Here is a 17,981-nt window from a genome sequence, read left to right as displayed (position 1 = left end):
AAATATACCATGCATTCCTCGTTAACATACCGAGAAAAACCATATTCCACAATTTTGATATTCTATTTAATATCACATGGTGGTAATTTTTGTTTTGTGGATAAAGAGAAATTATGGATCTGCAAGGAAATAGACTCTTACGTTTGTTAACTCGGGGTTTTCATAGAGGGCTATGTTGTTTTTACCGTAGTATATTTACGGTATATTTTGAAAAAAAAAAAGGAACACTTCTGAGTAAAAAGCGGTATTTTGTAACCATAAGTCTGCGGTTACACTGCTCTTCATTTAATCTTCGCGCTTATTGAGATCAGAAAGAAATGTTCAGAAGTCAAGAAATTAATTGTTAATCAATTGGAAAAATGTGTCGATTATTGTGTGTTTCTTTGCTTCTGTGGCATTTTTTATTGGCGAGTCAATTTGAGAATTCAGCAGCAGCCGCATTTTCTGCACGCCAGAACCACAACGATTTCGAAGGTGACGATCAGCAGACGTCTGAAGCGGTGTCTCCTGCTCCAACTGAAGCTACAACGGCAAGTACAGGTAAATGATTAATCCTCCAATTTTTGTAGAGCTTGATATTTGTCGATTTACAATTTTTCATGAGACATTTTCGCAATGGCTGCCGATGAACCGTTATTTTTTGACAATAGTGTCATCCCGTTCTAGCGCATTTGTGCACAGTTATAATTACGGTTATCTGCACTTGCATCTCTTTCTAGCCACCAGTGGACTGCTGAAAAAATGTCTTCCATGTACCGGTGTGAAATGCGTGCCGCAAATCCAATGTCCAGCCCATGTTCGCATGGAAAGCCATGAGAAGCCGCAAATTTGCGATCTTCCAGCCGGCAAATTCGGCTATTGCTGCCAGACAGGACAGAACCACACCGTTCCGCGCTCGGCCAGCAGGGAGCGTCGCACTGATTTTCCCAGCTTTCTGTCGCCCGACGTATTGGACGAGGCGCGGCGCAACTTCGAGCATCTAATGCATGGTGTGGCCCAGATACCCGTTCGTCGGGGTCTGCCCGACTTCAGTCACGGCATTGTCTTCCACTCCACGGCCAAGGAAGATTTGCATAACTTTGCGCTGTCCAACAACGCTCTCGAGCAGGTCTTCACCACACAGCTGTTCAGCAAGAAAGAGCAGGTGCCCGTGGACGATATCATCACCAACAACGTGCCGGTCAAGTTCACAAAGACACCGCTGGCCCAGCACTGCCAGGCACCGGTGATCTGTCGGAACATCCGATCCGTGTATCGCAGCCACGACGGCACATGTAACAATCCATTGCCAGCGCGGTCGCATTGGGGCGCTGCTGGCCAGCCCTTGGAGCGTATGCTGCCGCCGGCCTACGAGGATGGCATCTGGAATCCTCGCGTCCACTCGACTGATGGCACTCCCCTGTTGGGAGCCCGCAAGATCTCACGCATCCTTCTGGCCGACATCGATCGTCCCCATCCCAAGTACAATCTTCTGGTGATGCAGTTTGGGCAAGTTCTGGTTTGTATAGCAAGAGAAGCTTCTGCAAAGAGAATGGAATGATTCATTCCACATCCATTTTGCAGGCGCACGATGTCTCGCAGACCTCCACGGTGCGTCTCGAGGATGGGGATCTGGTGCAGTGCTGTTCCCCTGGCGGCAAAGAGGCATTGAATCCGCAGCAGAGCCACTTTGCCTGCATGCCGATCTCTGTGGATCCGGATGATGAGTTTTACAGTGCCTTCGGTGTGCGTTGCCTGAACTTAGTGAGGCTCTCCCTTGTTCCCAATCCCGACTGCCAGCTCGGCTATGGCAAACAAATGAGCAAGGTGACGCACTTCCTGGACGCCTCGCCAGTGTACGGCTCCAGCCAGGAGGCCGCCCGTGAACTGAGATCATTCAGAGGCGGTCGCTTGCGCATGCTAAACGATTTCGGACGGGACCTGCTGCCGCTGACGAGCGACAAGAAGTCCTGTCCCAGTGAGGAGGCCGGCAAGTCTTGCTTTAAATCGGGTAAATACAGTGTCTGGTTCCTTGTGTTTCATGTGGCTCATGCCTAATGTGGCTCTGCAGGCGATGGACGCACCAATCAGATCATATCACTGATAACCCTCCAAATACTCTTCGCTCGCGAGCACAATCGTGTGGCCGACATACTGTCGCAGATCAATCCATCGGCCAGCGATGAGCGAATCTTCCAGGAGGCGCGGCGCATTGTCATTGCCGAAGTGCAGCACATCACCTACAACGAGTTCCTGCCGATTATTATTGGGCCGCAGCAGATGAAGCGATTCCGATTGGTGCCCCAGCATCAGGGCTATGCGCACGACTACAGTCCGGACATAAATCCGGCCATAACAAATGAATTTTCCGGTGCCGCGTATCGCATGGGGCATTCTAGGTTCGTTTCGGCATTTACTTTGTGTAGCATACGAGAATTCTTTACTTCATTTTCCCCGTTTCTAGTGTCGATGGAAAGTTTCGCATACGGGGGGAGCATGGCCATATCGATGAGGTGATCAACATACCGGATGTGATGTTCAATCCGTCGCGTATGCGCAAGCGTCAGTTCTATGACGATATGCTGCGCACGCTCTACAGCCAGCCCATGCAGCAGATTGACAGCTCAATTACCCAGGGAGTAAGAAATCTCCATGCGCATCCTTGACTCTTCGTTAATGTGTTCTTTGGTTCTCTTGAGCAGCTCAGTCGTTTCCTGTTCCGCGGTGATAATCCCTTTGGGTTGGATCTGGCTGCCATAAACATACAGCGTGGACGGGACCAGGGTTTGCGCACCTACAACGACTATCTGGAGCTAATGGGCGCCCGCAAGCTGAAGACTTTCGATCAGTTTCCCAGCGAGATTGGCCAGAAGCTGGCACGTGTTTATAGGACACCCGATGACATTGATTTGTGGGTTGGCGGCCTACTGGAGAAGGCCGTTGATGGCGGCGTTGTGGGCGTTACCTTTGCCGAGATCATTGCCGATCAGTTTGCGCGCTTCAAGCACGGCGATCGCTACTATTACGAGTATGATGCTGCCATCAATCCCGGTGCCTTTACACCAAACCAGCTGCAGGAGATACGAAAGACAACGATGGCTCGCCTCATATGCGACAATGCCGATCGCCTTACGCTGCAGGCAGTGCCCCTGGCAGCCTTTGTCCGTGCTGATCATCCAGGGTAAGCCAATGCCGCAGGCTCTCCCAAAGGCTTGCCAATGAATTGAACCCTTCTTTTTGTTTGTTTTTTTTTGTTGCAGCAACCAAATGATTGGCTGCGATGATCCCAACCTGCCTGACATCAACCTGAATGCCTGGCGCCTTTGAGTTTTCTTTTTAATTACTCATTTTCATATTTATTTTATCAAATGTTTTTTTAAATGGCCAAATTATGTAACACTAAAGCGAAATTAAAGCCCAATCGAATTGGAGCAATTTATTGGCCCTATCTCTGTCCCTGATGGAATGTTTGTCCTGTGCGTCTGCTCTCCCCTTTGTCCCCTTTCACTTACCTTGAATTTAATTGGAGTCTTGTCGATTTGTTAATTATTCCAGTTGCTTTTTGCAGATATTTTACAGACCATTTAATCGGGTAATTGCATCCAAAGAGAATGAGAAATGACATGAGTGTATGGAGAATTTTTGTTACTTTAATTGTGCCACCAACACACCACAAACATTATTTACACTGCATGCTATTCTATAGGATTTTATGTACAAATTCTGATACAGGAAACACGTCAAGTCAGTTGGCATGCGGCAACTTTCGGCCTTAGTTTCGATTGTCATGTCAGCATTTGCTGCTCATACAAATATTCGTCAGTCGAAAGCAGAACTGCGAAGCGACAACAGCTCCACATACAACAAAACAAATAAAATAAGAAGTAAATATTAACTGGTGAGTAATATACGAAATCAACAAAGTAAACTTTTGTTTCACGCCAAATTTGTGTGTGTTCCGCAGATACAACCAACAAAATGGAGGGTGAAGAGAACAAGGAGAACATTGAGCCACAAGTGCCCAACCGTTCATCGCCCGCTAATGCTGCCCGCCCGATGATGAACAACGCCACGGTGCGCGTCTACAATGTAGCACCATCGCGGGCTCGCATGCGTAATGCCACCGCGAATGCTGGGCCAACTGGCAGCCATCCCAACAACCCCATTAACTTGCGTGAATATGACTTAATGGCGCCATACAGCAGGAGGCCGCGCGGATCATACCGCGGAGTATAATAGTTAATTATTTACACGCAAATGAGCACAAACTGGTAAGTAATGCCAAAAGAAATTAACAGAAAGCTGTTAACAAACAAAAACTTTAAATCCGCAGATACAATGCTGCCAAGCAGCACAACAACAAAAACTCGTGACGATATTTGGCAATATACACAGGTTCCATAAATATCGAGGAGCAGTACGGCTATCGGCGCTGTCCGTCCGTTGGTCAGACCCCCGAATCATTGCGTACTCCAACTTATCAAGTTAATAATCACTGATATATCGTTTGCAATGTGCAGACGATACAAAAATTAATAAATTTGAATGGTGTGATTGAATTTTATTTTTGAATTTTCATTCCATGCACACTACACGTGCCCTATCGATACCTATCGAATCACATTCCGGTTCACATTAGTTCGGTTCAGTGGTTCCAGTGAATAAATGAACCAGCTCTGAAGCTGTCACATCTTAGCGGTAAATTCAAACACAATTTCACACTTTATTTTGCATACACACAAAAATGTCTTTATTGTTTCGTTTTGTTTTAGTTTGTTTTTAGTTCTCAAATGTTTGGTATACGTTGTGTCTGTTGTTGGAAATACATAGTTCTGCTATTAATACGCTAAAATCTATTTGAATTCGGTTCCGTTTCACGATTACATAAATACAATTTTGTTTGTTTGTTTCTTCAGTGTTTTGTTCGTTTTTGAAATGTTTGTATGGTGTACGCCTTGAAACCAAATCACTTCGTTGGGGGGACTGTTTGCGTGTTGGGGGCGGGGGTGGGGGTGGTTTCATTTGACTCAACCAAAACTTGTAAACATTGTCCAGTAGTTTTTTGCTTGGTCTTTTGGGGCACAATTCGATGGAAGGGAACAAAGGTGTACAAATGCTGTTTTCTTTTCATTAGATATATGTACATATACATTTGTATACATATTATTTTGGTTTACGTTTGTACTTTGTGGGAAATGAGATTTAGTTTCTTTTTGTTCTTGTTCCTTTGTATTTGTTAGTGTTTGTTAGCTTTGCGTTTACTTGTTTGGTTCCACATACTCCACGTACTCGTTTACTAGTTTTCTGGTTCGCTTCTCGTCTTGCAGCATGTAATGTACGTAAATATGTATGTATGAATGTATGTATGTATTTATATATGTTTATATGTATTTTTACTTTCGTTTATGTTTTATTATAGAATTCTTGTGTTAAACATTTATAAATATGCATTTTTGGTTGACTTTCCATTTCCTGCCTTAGTTTTCTTTCTGTAACATTTACTATTTAAGGGCAATTTAATTGGATCCAACAATTGTCTGCTTTCTGCCACAGGACTCCCCCCTTATATCTCCTCCTACTCATCCACCACAGTGTACAACATTTAAAGCTTGACTATATTTCTGTGAGTTATTTTTGTTTTGGGTTGGAATTTTGTTGTTGGGAGCTTTGGAAGAGTAGGCACCCCCCCACCCTAGTTTTGTTTTATTGTTTATCGCTTACTCATGCAGCATTTAACATTTATGTATGCTTGAGAATCATTCAATCCAATCCCCCCCTCCCCCATATATGTATGTATGTATATTTCTACATCTTTATCTTTATGTTTTTTTTTAGCTTTTATTCATTATTTTAATGTTAATGGTAAAAAAATTAAAAAAAAAATCGTTTGCCCTTTATTTTGGTTCACGCAAAAGCACGCACACGCACACACACACACACACACACACACACACATGGACATACATATGTACATATGTATTCTCCCTGGTATGCCCCCTGGTATAATCCTTTTTGTCATCCAGGGGGGTGGGGAGGTGGTTTGCTCTGTTCCAATTGGAAGATTTTGGTGGCTGACTGTGTGGGGAGAGTGGTTCCAAGCCTTGGACTTGTCTCTGTGTGGCCCTTTCTTCATCCTCTTATCCTCCTCTACTATATACTCGTATATGTATATCGTACTTATATATGTTTACAAATTAGTACCACACAGGAGAGATTTAAATTGTAATTTTAATTGTAAGGGTGGGGGGTATGACGTTTAAAGCTTTTTGCAAGTACAAAGTCTGGAGAGGAATGTTTCCAAGCCAAGGCTAATTCTCTGGCTGCTCAGATTGCAGGGCACTTCAATAGTCGCCAACGAGTTTTCCTATTCAAAGTACACACATACTCATGTACATACATATGTATGTATGTATGTATTTCTGTGGGATGGTGTGGGAGGTGTTCCGTTGCAAGATGAATTTACTCACAAGCTGACATCTCCACCACAGGAAAGTCTCTTTCTGTCTCTAACTGTGAGCGTGGTGAATAAGTGGTTGGTTCTCCCCACAGCGGACAATGTCACCTTCCAGGTAAATTCACCTTGTTGCGGCTTGTTCATTGAACTACTTTGCAAATTTCTTTTAAATATATTTCCTCCTTCCTTTGGACATGAGTAAATATGTATTCAATATGTATGTTTCATATTGTTTTGTTGTTGTTTGCTGTGTTTTTGTTTTTAAATGTAATTATCAATATATACAAAAAAAATAACGTTCAGTCAATTATAACTATATTTATGTACGATTACGAATACCCAACAAATACCACAAAAAAAAGAGCAACAAACAAACAACATGCACACATACACATTCATAGGTAAAGGTAACAACAAAAAAAGCACACATGGGAAACAGTTACACAAGGGAATAGGAATAGGAGTAGGAATGGGGCGGGGTGGGGTGCGGGAATTGGGATTGGAGGACACACACGCACATGGGTATATCATATAACGGGATACATGATGGTTTCTCTTGTTTCCTTTATGATAGAAATTGTATTGCATTTCGCTTGCACATAATCGTATTTTAGGTTCTTGGTTCTCCCCTACGCTTCTTCATCCCTACGACATTTTACATCGACATTGTTTCACATCCTCCCTCTCTCCCTCTCTCCCTCTCTTGTCACATACTCTATTTTTGCTCGATGACTTGTTTTTGTTAATTATTTAATACACATATGTTAATAATCAGTCGCATAAATGAATCACCTTGCTTTGCTTTTGTTTCCTTACATTTTTCATTACATCCGCACGGGCTTTGGCCACTGGTCACTGGGGGCCCTAAGCCTGTCCATCCATCAACCATCAGTTCTCAAGCAACAAACTAAGAAACTCTATCTAAGTAGCCCCTTTATGTGTGGTTCCATCAGGGCAAACAGAAGTCGCTAGATCGATCGATCGCTCGCCATCCTTGGCCCCAATGGAACCCAACTTTGGCGTACAATAAAAAGGCAACAAACAATTGAAGTAGAGTTCAAGTAAATGGTATGGAAAAATGCATGTTTTGAGAGTCAACTTTCACTGGCTTTCCGGCGGCACTTGAAGCGTTTCTTTTTCTTTTCCTAGTGCTGCAGTATGCGCGTCTTTTCGGCCAGAGCCGTCTCTGATTGCTCCAGCCGCCGCTTGCTGCTGTAGTTGCACAGCTTGCCAGAGACCTTACTGAGGGTGGTGGAGGTGCTTGAGGAGGTCATGAGATCGAGCACCAGAAGGCTGTTGTCCAGCTCGTCGAGAGCGGAGAGCGACGCACTGGTGGTGGTGGCCGTGATGAGGGTGCTGAGGTTGCTGCCGCTGCTGCTGCCGCGATCGGGATCAATGTCGATGTCGCTTAGCTGATTGGCCAGCGGATCCTCGTCGTAAGGATCGTAGGGGGGTCTTAATTATTGCTTGAACACAAACAGACCCGTGGGGTCCCACTCGTTGTCGTCGACGGGCCCGAAGCACTCATCGAAATACCATTCCATGGTCTTGTACACATGACTGAGCGATCTGCCGATCGCATGATCCTCATCCGGATACACCTGATGCCGGAACTTGACCTGCTGATCGACCAGTGCCCGCACCAGCATCAGCGTGTGCTCCTGATGCACCAAAGTATCGGCGGTGCCGTGCATCAGCATCAGATTTCGTCCCTTTATGTTGCCCGCCTTCATGGTGAGATCCGCCTCCTGCAGTGCCCGCAGATAGTCGCCCTTCAAGGGTATATAGCGTTCCGTAAAGAACGAATCTAAACGGAAATAAAACGCATAGTCAGCTGAGAGTATGGTGGGGGGATTGGGGGTAGGAGCACTAACAGTGGAATCCAAAGTTCACAATGGGATTGATGGACACCGCACACTGGAGCACCTGTTGCGAGTCATCTATGAGCATCATGGCCGATGCATAGCCGCCATAGCCCCAGCCAAACGCGCAGATTCTCAAGGGATCAATGAACTTGAGATTGTCGCGCAAATATCTAAGAAAATAAACATGGATTCAGATACATCTAGCAGGTGGACAGATAGAGAAATACTCACGTGAGTACGCCCAGTTGATCCTCAACCTCGACGGTGCCCAATTTGCCATGGACCTGAGTGCGCAGCAGTTCGCCCTGAAAGCCACTGCCGCGTCCATCGATTTGTGCCACAATGAAGCTCCGCTGGCTGGACAAATACCAGTTCCAGTCAATGTGAAAGCGTTCGGTGACCAACTGTGACCCAGGCGAGGCATCCCTAGAAGCCAACAAGAAGCAGCAGATCAGTGGAAATATTCGGAGATGCTCGGAGCTCACTCGAGGCACTTACACATGCAGCACCAGGGGGAAGGCAACCTCCTCCTCCTCGCGCATGCCTGGCGGCAGAAAGAGTCGCACCTGGGCATGGAAGCCATGTCGAATCTCCACACTGAATGTCCGCATCTGTGGTATGGCCAGCTGGGAGAGGCGATGCCTGAGCACATCCCCAGCATTGAGCACAAAGATCTTGTCGTTGCTGGCCGTCTCCACCAGGTAGACGCTGGGCGCCTCCGGGCCGAGGCACTCCTGCACGTAGTAGCTGTAGTCGCCGCTGAACTGCACCCGATTGTAGAGACAGTTCTTGGGTATGTCGTAGATGCAGTCGTCCGGCTCGAGTCGGGCCACAATGTCCTCCCAGCTGTCGCCGCGCGTTGGCATCTTCGAGGGACTGGCCCGGTGCAGGCGGTAGGTGGCCTCCGTGTTGTCGCACGTCAGGCATGTGGGCTGTGTGGAGGTGATGTACGTGCGATTCGATTCGGTGACATTCAGCTTGAGGCTGATCTTGTAGAGGTGCCGCTCGCCTGGCCGCTTCTCAGGCGCTGCCATAAAGTAGACAATCTCGCGTGGCTCGTCCCAGCCGACTATTTCGGTTACCTCAAAGCGACCCATAGTCAGGGGCACTGGCCGCCGGTCCAGCGATGAGATGAACACCACATGCCGGTAGTGTCCGTGCTCCCCATCCCGCACTGGCAGTCGCTTCAGCAGGTAGCCACCATTGGTGATCTCGTAGGTGGTTTGCCCATTGCTCACATTGTTCGCCAGCGAATCGTTGCTGCCCATTGCCGACATCGTTGCCGACTCCTGCAACTGGAGCTGCAACTGGAACTGGAACTGCCGCTGGCCTTGGCCCTGGCCCTGGCCCTGTCGCATCTGTGCAGCTATTCGGGCGGAGAAGATGGGCCGCTCGGCGGGCAGCACCCAGCCGTCGTTGATGGTCACCTCCGTGTGCACCACCTGGCAGTGGAAGCTCGGCGCCCGACATATGACGGTGGTGGCCTTCGTTTGGTCGCGATTCGTCACCGTCACCGAGAGATCGATGGGCGAGGCCCAGGTCAATCCACCCACATAGCTGCCATTAGCCAGATCCGCTGGCAGCTTGATTTGCGTCGGAAATATATACTTGATCACCGATAGATTCACCACATTGACGGTGACGTTGGGATTCCTGGCCCCAGTCTTTGGATACCGTTGGCTCAACACTGCCGGATACTTGATGTCATCGCCCATCCAGGTGTACCTTGTGGAGTTGGAGTAAAATCAAATGATATAGTTCTGAAGGCACGTATGGGATATGCTGGATTGTTCCCATTGAAATGCTGCAGAAGCCTGTACAGCGCGCGGCAGTTCTGTTAAAGCAACAGTATTATGTTAACGTGCTGTTGCCGGCAGCTCTGTTCTGCTGTAACAGCATTATGTTAACAGTCGCTCACCGGCAGCTCTGTTATAGTAACAGTATTATGTTAACGTGCTGTTGCCAGCAGCTCTGCTTTGCAGTAACGCATTATGTTAACAGTTGCAGCTCTGTTTTGCTGTAACAGCATTATGTTAACAGTCGTCGCTCACCGGCAGCTCTGTTATAGCAACAGTATTATGTTAACTGCTGTTGCCAGCAGCTCTGCTTTGCAGTAACGCATTATGTTAACAGTCGCAGCTCTGTTTTGCTGTAACGCATTATGTTGACAATATGTTACCGGCTGGCCAAGCAAGCCTGTGGATGGTGGCGTTTCGGTGGACGTTTATTGGTTTTGGTTTGATTTATTAATAGAGCTATGCCCTGGTCAAATAAATGTTTTTCAACCTACGGAAGCGAGCGGGTAATTAGGAAATGCCAGCCACCCCCCACCCTGCCCACCACAAGAATCATTGCCTTTCGACCTGTCTCGCTTTATGTTGTTTTCATTCGGGATGTTGGCTTAATGACCGTTGGATGTTGTTCCAATTCCCAACAATTTTTTACGATGCCAAACACATTTGGTTTACAAAATTGTATACAAAAGAGAGAACCGCAGGGGGAATACGGAGATGAAGATGCAAACAGAAAGAGTGAGGGGAGAGACGAATGTTCTCATGGGCAGAAAATGTTGCAGATCAGACTTTAGACTGCATTTGCGAGGAAAAAAGTCACACAGAGATCGCTTTTTGAAGTAGGAGTAGGAGGATCAATCGATTGCTCGGCCAACACTTACTTGTACTCGTTGACATCGCTGTCATTGTAGCTGAGAAATGCGAGGAAGAGGCCATCTGGCGAGAAGGCCATGCCGCTCCGTCGGCTATCCAGCTCTGGGACATGCTCGTACGTCCAGTCGGGCACGCCGTTAAAGAAAACTCCACCCATGCCCGTCTGTGTGATGCGGCAGACCAGCTCGCCCTGCACCTTTGGCTTGTAGTAGATGTCGTTGTGGTGCACAAAGGCAATGGCCTGATTGAGCGTGTAAACGCCACTGCCAGCCCCATTGCCACCTGAGCTCGAGCCCGGTGTTGGCGGTGTTGTTGTCTTGCCACCGGCTGCCGCCGCACCGGCCAGGCTATTCAGAATGATGCTGCCACTGGGCAGCGGTGCCATGGTGGATGTTGTGGCTGCTGTGGCTGCTGCAGCTGCTGCAGCTGCAGATGATGGTGGAGGTGGATTGATGGGTGCCCATACGACATGCTGGAGACGCGGCGCTTCGGCAATGTTCTCTGTTGGTCCCAAGGGAAATGTGTTGGCCGTTTGCACCTCATACACGTGATGTCTAAAATGATATAGAGGGTGATATTCAGCATAAAGGTTCGTAGGTTGTGGCTGTGTGTCTCTACCTGGAACCCTCTGAATTGCTGTCCGACTGCAGGAGCACATATTTCTGGTCCGGTGCCACAAGAAACGATTCTGCATTCAATTGCCGCTGTACAAGTGAGAGAGAGACAGAGAGTGAGGGACAACTGTATGAGCACAGAGCGTACAGACAAAGGGTAAGTCGTTATCCAACACTGGGGTACTTACAAATGTTGAATTTGTCATTAGAATGCGTGTGGTGAGATCTGCCATATTGAGTATGGACAGACCGCCCGTTGGATCACGATAAATGAGTTCATGCTCTGCAAAACGAAATAAATATTATAAGAATTTAATGAATAAACCTTTGATGGGTTGTGGGGCGATCGGCTCCTACCATTACTCCAAGTGCCATTGAAGGGCTTCCACTGCAGGCTCTTGCCGAGTATATCGCTGGGCAGCATGCGACGACCGCGGATCCTGAGGCCCTCATCCTCCGGCGATAGCAGAAATATGGAGAATATGATCAGGCTAAAGACGGCAGCGATTACCAGGAGGGCTATGAAAATTCCACGCCAATTTCGACGTTCGGGCGAAATTGCCACCAGCTCCTAAAATGACAACAGAAATTTGAATTAAAATTTCCACTTAGAGCAAAAGTTCAGTGTAAAGTTGAGAATAAGTTGCAAATATCTAGAGTGAAGCTAATAATATTTTGCCGAGCTGTCCTGTCCCCAGTCCTGTTCATATTTCGCAGTCATTTTCCGTGTTAATTTTCCCGGTTAATAGCACAGAAAGGCTGCGCCTTGTTTTTCTTGTGCCCCAACCACCCATCGGTTTTAATCAATCTAATGGAAACCAAGTATTTAACCAACTAACTAGCCCACCCGCCCGACCCCACCGTTGAGGAAAGACAAACCCAAGCAGCATTGAATGAATTATTTTTTGCGTATTTATTTTGACCCCAAAGCAATTGTCGGAAATTAAATTTGGGGCTGTTCAACTGAGGGGAAACCCCAATTGCCAATCAATTGCCACAGAGGGCAGACACAGCGACATGCAGCCGAAATTTCACAGCCGAAGCAGGCGTTGGATGCATCTCAGTGGATGGTGGGTTGGCGGGCTGATGGGTTGCGGTGCCAGCGTCCTTGAGGCGCCTAATTGACAAGCGAATGGTAAAGAAATTAAGGCCAAATTGTACAGAAAATCCACACACACACACACACAGGCAGAAACACGATGATGAGTGCAGGAAGCCCAAGCTATGGTTACCCTAGAAAATGAAAGTCACACAAATAAGTGGCAAGCGGAACTTGTTATGGCCATGCGAATGGTCATTCACTTATGAGAGACACTTGTGAGACATTTGATAAGAGATTTCCCACTTACGAGTATTTATTTCCGCACAGTCGCATACACCCAAGAGATATTTGGCCAGGGTATGGCGCCAGGAGAAGAGTGTGGACTAAACTATTTTAATGCATTTTGCATGTGAGTAGAGGGAAAGCTTTTGACACGCCCACTCCCAGGGGAGGGACCTGAGACCTCTCCTCTTTTCTCTGCCCCGAAAATTCTTATCGATGTGTGTGTGTGTGTGTGTGTGGGTTTTATTTTCTGGTTGGGTTTTTTGTTGTTTTGTAAATTTGATTTCTGCCTTAGGTCCCCGAAGTGGTTTTGCATTCATTTGCAAACATCAGAGCTTGAATCGAATTAAAAATGTACGAAGTGGGAGCGGTAGAGGAGGGAGGGATCGATGCAATCGAATGGAAATGGAAATGGAAAGCCACTGCCGAAAATAGAAATTTCATGTCTGTGCGGGCATTCGGGGCACAATCAGAAGAGGGGTGCAGGGGCGATTTCTAATTGAAATAAGTTGCCCAAAGGCCCCAAAAGGAACCACAAATTCGATTAGATTGAGGTCTTGAGGCGCCCTGAACTAAGGTCAGAGGTTGGTGGAGTTTCATGGCATGCGAGGCGCCCTCTGGCCAGTTGTTAAAAAAATAAAATCTACTTTATGCTGAAGGAAACTATGTGCATACTTTTGGTAGAAGTTTTTATGATTTTTTTTCTTGTTTTTGAACTGCTTTTGTCTGATTTTGATGTGCTCATAAAAGCTCAAGAGACTTAAACAAAAAATTGTGCAATTATCCATAAAGTCATGGAAATGGAAGCACTGTCAAGTGGCTCTTCTTTGGATGGTTCTGGGTGTGCTGCCATCGTTGTTCTTACGTTTAAACCCAAACCCGAAAAAGGGTTCTCAAGTGTGTTGGTGGCCATGACGGGCTCTCCCCCTTGCGAGCACAGAGCACTGCCCACAAGTGCTGCTTGGTCGCGATAAACATGACACAAACACCCACGTGAGGGAGGTGCACAGCCTCCTGCCTGCTGCACTTTTGTTGGAATTATCTATCAGAGCACAAAACGAAGCTTCTTCCACTTCAATCGAGAGTCGTAAATACCATCTGCCACTTGCCATTTATTGTGGAGAAAAAACACCTTTGTGGGGGCCAATTGTCACACCTTTTTGGGGATGGGGGGGGGGCTTGTACTTTCTGCCATTAATGGCTAATGAAGGGACAACAACCGCATTGTGGCCACATGCCACATGGCAGCAGGAACCCAAGGGTTGTCTGGTATCCCCGTCTCTGTCCCCGTTAATTTCCACTAAATGTATGTCCTTTTGGTGGTCGCTTTCGGTGCAGCTGTCTGGGTTTTCTTTTGGCTGCTTCGCAGTTGACTTTTCCGTGTGTGTTTGTCCTTCTGGCAATTAGTTTTTATTTGCATTTACTTTCCTGGGTAAACTTAGCTCAAAAAAGTTCCACCAGTGACACAATTGAATGCGCTTTAGTAAAAGAAAAACGAATGAAGAATTATTGAATATTTTACTGGAATTCAAGTAAAATTTAAATTAAATGTTTGCCTTTTAATTGGCAATTCAAAAAATAAAGATTCGCATCCTAATCCTAATACTAATTGACAACAAAAACTCTCTCCACACACAAAACTCTGACCTTGAGCAAGTGTCGATCCACAGTTTTCCGGTTGTCGGCACTGAACTTTCGGCTTTTAATTAGAAATCGCCCAACAGAAGTGGAGAGAGGCACGCAGCAGATAGGTGCGGGGCAAACTACATTGCCGGGGGAGGAATCGACAGAGGGACCTTGTCCAGAAATGTTACCCGAGAGGGGAGACCCGAAAGAGAATCATTTGCAACATTGATGGGACCCCACAGCGAATGGAATGTGGATGATGAAGGGAAATGAGGCATGCCGCAAAGTGTTGCCCATGCATGGAGCATGAAACTTGTGTCATTATTGTGACTTTGTTGCCTCCACTCTCCTTGAGGGAATGTTCCCCAGGCATGACAATTATTAATGAAAGGGTACCCTAAGCTCTCTCCTTGCTCCTCCTTGTGCTCCTGCTTTACTCTCCATCCTTATCGCCATTTGCCTGGCATGCAAAATTTATTGTCTACTTTTATTTATTGATCCTAGTTTTCATTCTCTGTCTGCCATCGCCATCGCCTTATCGTGGCCACAAATTGCCACACAGCTAAAGCGAGAAAAGGCCGTGGCCAAACAGAGCAGAACGGAAAGGAAAGTCGGAGGAGTCCGCAAAAAGTTCCAGCGGAAGTATTAGTTCGAATGCGAAAAGTATAAGCCGATTGTGGAGGCATTCTCTGATATTTTACCACAAAAAGAAATCGATAGAAAATACCATTATTCATGCGTAGGGAAAACTATACAAATTATGCGTAGATGATGTGATAAATGCGCTACAGAAAGTGCTCTGAGGACTGATATCATAAATGGTATTCTTCGATGCCAATTTGCATTGCAAAGACCGATGCAAATCGAAAGCATTTCAATGTAAGAGAAGGCCTTTATCGCTGAAAGGGAAAACCCTTTCGCAAATGACTTGAGTTTGAATGGAATTCAGGGCGTAGAAATCCTTTTCTCATTTCCCTTTTCCCAACACAAATCTCAAATGAGGATAATTAAATGCGAATCAGTGCACTGTCGTCCGTCGTCCGTCGTCTGTCGTTGTCCCCACAATCAGCAAAAAGTGAAAGTTTGGTGGGTGAGTGGGTGGGGCAAGTCCTTCCTTCATTCCATTTCTCATTTCCCCCGAGTCGAAAAAAGTTTGTCAGCTTCTCGTAGCTGAAAATGAGTTTCAGTTTGAGTTTGAGGCAGAGCTGAAAGGGCAGAGTAGGACACATTCCTGGCTAACGTCCTACTGATTGCCTTCGCTGACAAAATTAAATTTAATACCAAACATAAAGCAAAATAATGCTTGGGCTTGGGAGTCTGGAAAACTGCGCCATCAATTTTATTTGTATTTTTTATTAATTGATGTCTGCTCTTCAAATACAAAAGAAAGTATAAGGAAATACACAAGAGTGAAGGTAATAAAAGCCACTTACTAGGGGCCACTTATTTATGGCCAAAGATTTGCACAGAAGAACAAAAAGTTTCTTGGCATCGGCTGCTTTTGATGGCCTTTGCCCCCCGAGGAGGGTTTCACTTTACTTATATGTAGAAGTGCCAATCGATATGGCAAATCGAGTTTTGTGTTTTATTTATGGCCGGCCAGCCAGGACCAAGACCAGTACCAGGACCCAACCAAAAAATAATGAAATGCCAATCGAAAGTTTTTCGGCAATCCCCGGCCAAGCCCATCACAAAATTCCCCATTGCCTGGGGGCTCGGCTCCAGCGTAGATGTATTTTGAAGAATTTATAAACTGTGAAATCTGCGGGGCAGGCCACTGACTATTGTTTTATTTATGAAATACTGCGCATAAAGGACTCGATGGTGCTGTGCATGGGGGCAGAAAGGGACAAAAGGGGAATCAAGGCACCAAGAAATATGCTCTGCCCTTCGAGCGTTTATCTGCGTCGCGTCTAAAAGCAATTAAATGAGCCTTTGCAAAAGGGAAACCCCACTTAATCCTCTGGCTACAACCCAACGCCAGGCACTTCCCTCCTCTATGGCCACAAAAACATTTGCATACTTAATTAACTTGTCTTAAATATTCGAGGGCAAAGCAAAAACAAAAGAACTTATGGTTTTAAATATGACATTTCTGGATACAAATTGGGTCGAGAGAATAGGAGTGGAGTGAGATTAAAGCTAGAAATAAAAGTGGCACAAAAATGGAAGCAAACAAGTGCCAGAATGGAAGAATCGAAACGAAGCCAGTTGGTCTTTGTGGAGTATCCCTACAGCGAATCAATGACAGAGGTGATCCCTGAAGACATCATCTCTGCGGTGAACGCCAGAAAATATCCCTCGGCGGCACTCGTACAAAATAATATAAAGACAGGCTCTTTCCGTCCATTAAAATTATGAATGAAACCATTGTTAAGCATAAACAAATGACGCTGTAAGGTGCGAAAATATTACCCCAAAAAAAGATATAGCCATTTCCGCTCGGTCACCTCTTGAGGCACTCGGATGGGCACTAATTTATGCAAATTACTCAGGCCTTAGCACACTCCCCTTGCCACCTCTGGAGTGTGGGTGTGGGAAATATATATTTTGCTGGGTCCTGTAGTTGGGTATTCTCACCTCATCCTTGGGCACCAGAGTCACCTTCTTGATGGTTGGGGCACTGCTGTTGTTTACAACGACCGTTTCACGTTTGAGCGATGGTCGCTTCAATGCCGAATGCGGCTTTTGTATCTCAACCATAACGATACGCCGCCAGATGCGAATGCCGATGCTGAGGCTGAGGCTGAGGCTGATGCTGATTATGATACATAGATACATAGATGATATCCCGAGATGTTCATGTTCATGTTGTTGTTGATGATGATGATGACAAGGAGTTGGGTGGGTGATGCGAGATGGCTTTTATTAGTTTGTCTGCGGAGGAAAGTTGCTTAGCCGTGAGGACAGTGAGGCTCTTAGGCGGTTCGGCTCTTTGGATTTCATTGTTGGAGAGCCTTGACGGGCAATCAGCTTTGGCGTCAGCTGCTGCCTGGCTGGCAAGTCAAACGGCTCATTAATCAAACGAAAATGGCCATTATGGAATGCATTAGAGGGCATACACTGTGAAGAAATTCTCAGTTCTTGTTCTATTCCCCAGATTGGACAGAGTTTGCAGCTTGCTAAATAATATTGCTGAGTTCTCTTGGAAGTCTCTACACCCGTTTTCTCTGCGCGAAGAGAGACTTTGTCGTGGCTCGGACAGGACACAGCCCCCATACGCCATGTTGTCTTGGGCATCATCTAAATTAGAGATGTGCGTCGTAAAGATTGAGCTGGAGGAAGCTGCTTCTACCTCAGCTCTTCCACCGATCCCACATCCCAAACTAGGGCTCCTTCCACTCTGTGCCTGTGTCTGTGTCTGTGTCTGTTTGCCTGTCTGTTTTAATGAGCTGTTTATGCAATCATCAGACCCCCAAAAAACCGTTTGGGGGGAAATAAATTGCTCGACAG

General features: G+C 46.3%; 2 protein-coding genes and 1 long non-coding RNA gene across 3 annotated transcripts; 2 read left to right on the top strand and 1 right to left on the bottom strand.

The window, feature by feature from the left end:
* The first annotated feature begins 267 nt into the window (after positions 1–267).
* LOC117903493 (chorion peroxidase) lies at positions 268–3,400 on the top strand. The gene is made up of 7 exons (XM_034815569.1): positions 268–540; positions 720–1,498; positions 1,564–1,990; positions 2,051–2,378; positions 2,444–2,618; positions 2,682–3,160; positions 3,240–3,400. The coding sequence occupies exons 1-7, from the start codon at positions 360–362 to the stop codon at positions 3,304–3,306; spliced, it is 2,436 nt and encodes an 811-aa protein (XP_034671460.1). The 5' UTR covers positions 268–359; the 3' UTR covers positions 3,307–3,400.
* Positions 3,401–3,508: 108 nt separating this feature from the next.
* On the top strand, positions 3,509–4,493 carry LOC117903499. Its single transcript, XR_004649507.1, has 3 exons — positions 3,509–3,877; positions 3,944–4,250; positions 4,313–4,493. It is a non-coding gene; the product is annotated as an uncharacterized LOC117903499 (long non-coding RNA).
* A 2,517-nt stretch (positions 4,494–7,010) lies between these two features.
* LOC117897394 (inactive dipeptidyl peptidase 10) lies at positions 7,011–17,282 on the bottom strand. The gene is made up of 9 exons (XM_034806210.1): positions 17,109–17,282; positions 11,936–12,149; positions 11,767–11,861; positions 11,583–11,668; positions 10,973–11,518; positions 8,797–10,023; positions 8,530–8,724; positions 8,308–8,468; positions 7,011–8,240 (listed from the first exon to the last, which is right to left on the bottom strand). The coding sequence occupies exons 1-9, from the start codon at positions 17,229–17,231 to the stop codon at positions 7,894–7,896; spliced, it is 2,994 nt and encodes a 997-aa protein (XP_034662101.1). The 5' UTR covers positions 17,232–17,282; the 3' UTR covers positions 7,011–7,893.
* Positions 17,283–17,981: the final 699 nt, after the last annotated feature.

The sequence above is a fragment of the Drosophila subobscura genome, chromosome A, assembly GCF_008121235.1.
Source record: "Drosophila subobscura isolate 14011-0131.10 chromosome A, UCBerk_Dsub_1.0, whole genome shotgun sequence".
NCBI lineage: Eukaryota > Metazoa > Arthropoda > Insecta > Diptera > Drosophilidae > Drosophila > Drosophila subobscura.
This window is presented reverse-complemented; position numbering and strand designations above follow the sequence as displayed.

Coding starts and splice junctions, on each gene's coding strand:
- LOC117903493 (XM_034815569.1), top strand. CDS start 360: ATGTGTCGATTATTGTGTGTTTCTTTGCTTCTGTGGCATTTTTTATTG. Junction 1,499..1,563: donor TGCAGTTTGGGCAAGTTCTG/GTTTGTATAGCA, acceptor TCCATTTTGCAG/GCGCACGATGTCTCGCAGAC. Junction 3,161..3,239: donor GTCCGTGCTGATCATCCAGG/GTAAGCCAATGC, acceptor TTTTTGTTGCAG/CAACCAAATGATTGGCTGCG.
- LOC117897394 (XM_034806210.1), bottom strand. CDS start 17,231: ATGGTTGAGATACAAAAGCCGCATTCGGCATTGAAGCGACCATCGCTC. Junction 11,862..11,935: donor CAATGGCACTTGGAGTAATG/GTAGGAGCCGAT, acceptor TTCGTTTTGCAG/AGCATGAACTCATTTATCGT. Junction 8,725..8,796: donor TTCCCCCTGGTGCTGCATGT/GTAAGTGCCTCG, acceptor GTTGGCTTCTAG/GGATGCCTCGCCTGGGTCAC.